This window comes from Malania oleifera, chromosome 9 (genome assembly GCF_029873635.1).
Source record: "Malania oleifera isolate guangnan ecotype guangnan chromosome 9, ASM2987363v1, whole genome shotgun sequence".
NCBI classification, from domain to species: Eukaryota; Viridiplantae; Streptophyta; class Magnoliopsida; order Santalales; family Ximeniaceae; genus Malania; species Malania oleifera.
Window position 1 is genome coordinate 61231350 of NC_080425.1, and position 4596 is coordinate 61235945.

Genomic DNA, 4596 nt, shown 5'->3' on the forward strand with positions numbered 1-4596 from the left:
TCTCATTCCATCTGATTTTATCTTCATAATCACCATGACCGCAGTTTTGAGTAATAAACGTGCAGTAATCCTTGGGCAAAGAAGGCAGGCCATTTCACATTGCATCATTATATATCAGTATTTCTGTCACTGGCAAATAATGCCATAACCTGAACAAACAGAGTCCTCAAATGGGAAAGTAGGAACCGAGAATGCAGTGCTATAACACAGCAGAATTGAATGAAGTATTACAAAACAAAATACAAACATCTCTCACTCTGCATCTTTCAGTGAATAATTATGAAGGAAAAAGAAAAAAACAGAAATAAGAGTACAAATAATTACAAGAAGAACCAAAGGAACAAGAGTTTCAACGTCATTGATCTGAAACTTCATTAATCCTAGATTTGATCCTCTGTAGTGCACCTTCCACTGCCACATCAAATGCATCTTTCTTAGCTCTCAAACCCAGCGAGCTCCCATGCTTTCTGTACATGATCCTGGGCAGAAACTCCAACACTTTCTCCCTCATTCTTCTCACTTCGCCTCTGGGTATTCCCATTAACACATCCAAAATCTTCATCCCTTTGAACACCACATCTTCCTTGGGAATGAAAACGGAGAACTCCCCGTACTCCTCCTCTGGCAAATGCCACCCGTACTGCGCCCTCGCTGACTGCTCCTCGAAGAAAACCGGTATGCACCCGGCCAGGATCCCATCGAACGTCGACCGCCGCGTCGGCGTGTCCCCCGGCGGTTGCAAGCAAAAGCTCGATTCCAGCATCGGCCTCATGTACCGAATTGGGTCGTGCTCACAAACTCCATTAGAGCAATCGACAATCTCACATAGTGTGGAAAATCCATTAGCGCTGGTACCGTTCGTCGCGGTATTGTTCTCGCACTCGTCGCGGATGCTTCGCCGGATGTTCGGCGACGCGGACACGCCGCCGCCGCCGGAGAACAGAGCGAGCGTGGTGCGTCGGGACCGCCGCACCCGGCGTAGCCACGACTCGAAGAGCGCAAGGTTGGGAGGGTGGAATGACGTCGGATAGGGGATTGCTTGTTCCTGCCAAGGCCAGGCACGAGACTCCAGAGTCAGGGCGGTGACATTGTAGAATTGGGGGATTTCGAGGAAGGAAGTGCCCCAAACAGGCGGATCGTACGACGGCGGCTGAGAAAAGTCCCAAGCGGGGCGAGCCATGACCAGGAAGTGGTCGTGGCCGTGGTGTCGCCGCCATATGCGGGGAGAGTCTCGCCGCAGAAAGCGGTACAGGGCGAGGCCGTGTTCGGCGCTGGAATTGACGTCGGGGCCGTAGAGGTAGCGGAGGGCGTCGATGGCGGCGTAGTATGGGAGGAAGACGGCGTCGGCGGAGGCGGGATCTGGGGTGAGGCAGGGGTACTCGAGGATCCGACGGTGGAAAAGGAGTTCGAGCATGAGGGGATCGGTGCGGTACCAGCTGCTGGAGCGGTTGTGGGTGAACTGTCCGAGGCCATGGTTGGCCAAGTACGGGCAGAAGTCGTCGAATATAGGGTATTGGGAGCAGTTGGAGAGGAGATCCAGATTGAAGCGCGGCGGGAGCCGCCTGATGTAGATTCGGCGGTTATCGCATTCTGGGTCGAGATTATTGGATTGGGAAAATGCCAAATTTGCAAAGAAGACGAAGAAGATGGCGGAGGCGGTGAAGATAGAGTTACCAGCCATCAGCGGGGGGCGGGGGAGGCGGAGACGGGGGCGGAGGCGGAGGCGGCGTTGGGTTTAAGGGAGGAGATGGGAAGTGAGAGACTGTTTGTGAGTGAAGAGAGTTTCTCCATGACTGTGTCAACGCGTACCTTTTTGTGGCCCAGAGGGATGTGCTTTGTGTGGTTAACGTTGTGTTCAGAGACGAGGCTGAGGTAATTGTTCACATATTAGGATTCCCCATTGTCGCGCTGTTATTATTTATTATTTTTTAGGAAAAAGAGCAGAGGAGAGAGCAAGAGAATGGAGATGAATAATGAAAGGGTGCAGTGCCGGTGGGAGGTGGGGCTATGGTTTTGCGGGTGGGGTTTGTATATTTATATATATTTATATTTTTGGCAATAGAAAGTGAGGAGCAACCCAAGTTACCCGTGGTTGTGGTCCCCAGGATTGTTGGCCATGGGCAGCAATGGCTCCCGCTCATTTGATTCTCACCGCCACCCTACCTCCGCCTATTCCTCCCCTAGCAAATTTACACCCATAAAATATGCTCTTCCTTCCTTCACCCACCGCCCAATCTATCTGTCAAATTTATTAAAGCAAGAGTTATGAAGTTGTTAATAATCTTCCAAATAGAGATTAAACATCATGTTCTTTTGACTTTTTTTTTTTTTTTTCCCTTAAAAGCAATTTATTGCCTTTTTATTTTTTTTATTTTTTTTCGTGTTTGACTCATCTTGTCCAATTGGAAAAAATAAAAATAAAGTAAATAGTAAGATTTTGTTTTGTAAGTTAGAGGCCGTGGATTCATAGATTTATGGGCCGGACTGATTTTTATATTATTTACAATTAATATAATTGAAATTTGACCCAGATTAAGTGGGTTTTGATAGTTTAATTTTCAAAATGTTGTAAAGTTAGTAAAATATATAGATGATAATTAATTTCCACTACTATTTATAGCTCCATAAAAATTATATGCAATTGAATCATTTAATTGATTGATACAATTTATCTACCCAAATAATATCTCTTAAATGAAAAGAGTGGGGGGGTTTCAACACCTATGGTCCTATGAATATTAATGTTCTATAGATCAAATGTTATAACCATGCATCCCCTTATATGCATTGAGATGAAAATAAAAATGTTAAATCACTAATCTCTTCCTCTCAGGGGTACATAGTATTCCTTATTTTATTGATGGGGCATCAATTTTTTATTATTATTATTTGACTTTGATCCCTTTATATGTGGTTTTTTTTGCGCATTAGTTTTAAGGATTTTACACAATTGATTATTCTTCCATGGTATGTGAGGGACGGACGAGAGACTACTGCCAATGGTCTTCGTCCTCATCGTTGGCCGCTTAATGAACATAAACTAATACATTGCAGCTCTACATGATTGCACTAATGGGGAGCAACAATCTTGCAGCCTTGGATGAGGAGGATGGAGGCGATCTTGGAAATTGGAAAGTGGAAAATTGGTCTTTGACCCCTAATTCAAATTGGATTGTGCACTAAATCTACGTCCTGATCTATGCATTCGATTTATATAGAAATTCAATCTATCACCCTACCTACGCATTTTATTTTTGAGAATCACAACAATTCTTTATAGACAATTTGGTTTGAGTTGGATAATTATTTGAATAAACACATTTATTAGCCTTAGTGGAAGTATCCCAATCTAGTTAATTTTGATGATAACAACCCATTCGTGACCCTCAGCACTAACCAACCTGTAGAGACCCGAGAAATAATAATAATAAAATAAAAGAGAAATTTGGTGTAGGACCAAACCGCCAATGGTTTGAGGGAGTCTCAAGAAAACCGTCGACAGTTTTAGCAAGCTCAGGAAAACCATTGACGACTTTGAGTTACTAAGAGTAGATAAAGTAAAAACGCGGTAAAACAATTTGGTTAAAGACCAAACCGTTGACAGTTTTGCTTGAGGACAACAACCTATAAATAGATCCTAAGGTTATTTTTTTTAGAAAAATTTCTTCACTCTCTCTCTCTTCAATTTTCTCCCCTAAACTTAGTTAGATTGATAAATAAACACCATTTCAGAGTCCTGACTACAATTCTTAGTTGATTAACTGGGGTGAATTTGTAGTCCAAGGATCCTAGGCACCACTCTAGGGTCGAGGTAAAGGAACAAATTATATCAGTATTTTCAGAAAATTTACCAGATTGAATGCAGTATATGATTTTTTGAATATTTAGGCAATTATGATATTATGGATTATTATATGTATGTTTTTGGAAAAAAAATCAAATATTTTGAGTTGGGTAAACCCTAGAAAAATTATTATATGTTATTTCCTTAACTAAATTATATTTTTCCCAGATAGGTATTATATTATATTTTACTAAAATTGTGTGGCATGAGTAAGATTTTATACTGGTTTCACAAAAGGTTTTAAATATTGTGAAATCATGAGATGACAGTTTTATAAAGATTTATGTTATCACAATATTCAAACATATATATATATATATATATATATATATATATATATATGATATAGAAGTTTCAAACAGAAATATGATACAACAGTTTAGCCGGCTTTATGCCGTGACAGTTCAGCTGGTCTAGTGCCATGACAATTCAGCCGATCTAGTGCCGTGATAGTTTAGTCGACTTAATGCCGTGACAGTTCAGTAATGAAATGACAGGTTTACAAAGAAATATAAATATGACAGACGTTATACAGATGTATGAAAAATGAAATTAGGTTACAATTATATTATATGTAATGTACCATATGTAGTAGAACTCTGAAGGATAAGTTCAAATTCAGAGCATGGTACTGTAGCTATTACGTTAGATCAGTGCCACCACACTTCTTAGATAAAGTGTTGGTGTATGGTAGTCGATTGGGCCATTGAAGAGTAGGATATCCCTTCTGACAGTCCATACTAGGTTGGGGT

At 41.4% G+C, this 4596-nt stretch overlaps 1 protein-coding gene across 1 annotated transcript; it reads right to left on the bottom strand.

Annotated features, from left to right (window-relative positions):
• Nucleotides 1-71: 71 nt before the first annotated feature.
• Nucleotides 72-2362, bottom strand: LOC131163784 (probable xyloglucan galactosyltransferase GT19). The gene has a single exon (XM_058120530.1). The coding sequence runs from the start codon at nt 1679-1681 to the stop codon at nt 356-358; it is 1326 nt and encodes a 441-aa protein (XP_057976513.1). The 5' UTR covers nt 1682-2362; the 3' UTR covers nt 72-355.
• Nucleotides 2363-4596: the final 2234 nt, after the last annotated feature.

Excerpts from the sequence above, each read along its gene's own strand:
- LOC131163784 (XM_058120530.1), bottom strand. The coding sequence starts at position 1,681 with ATGGCTGGTAACTCTATCTTCACCGCCTCCGCCATCTTCTTCGTCTTC.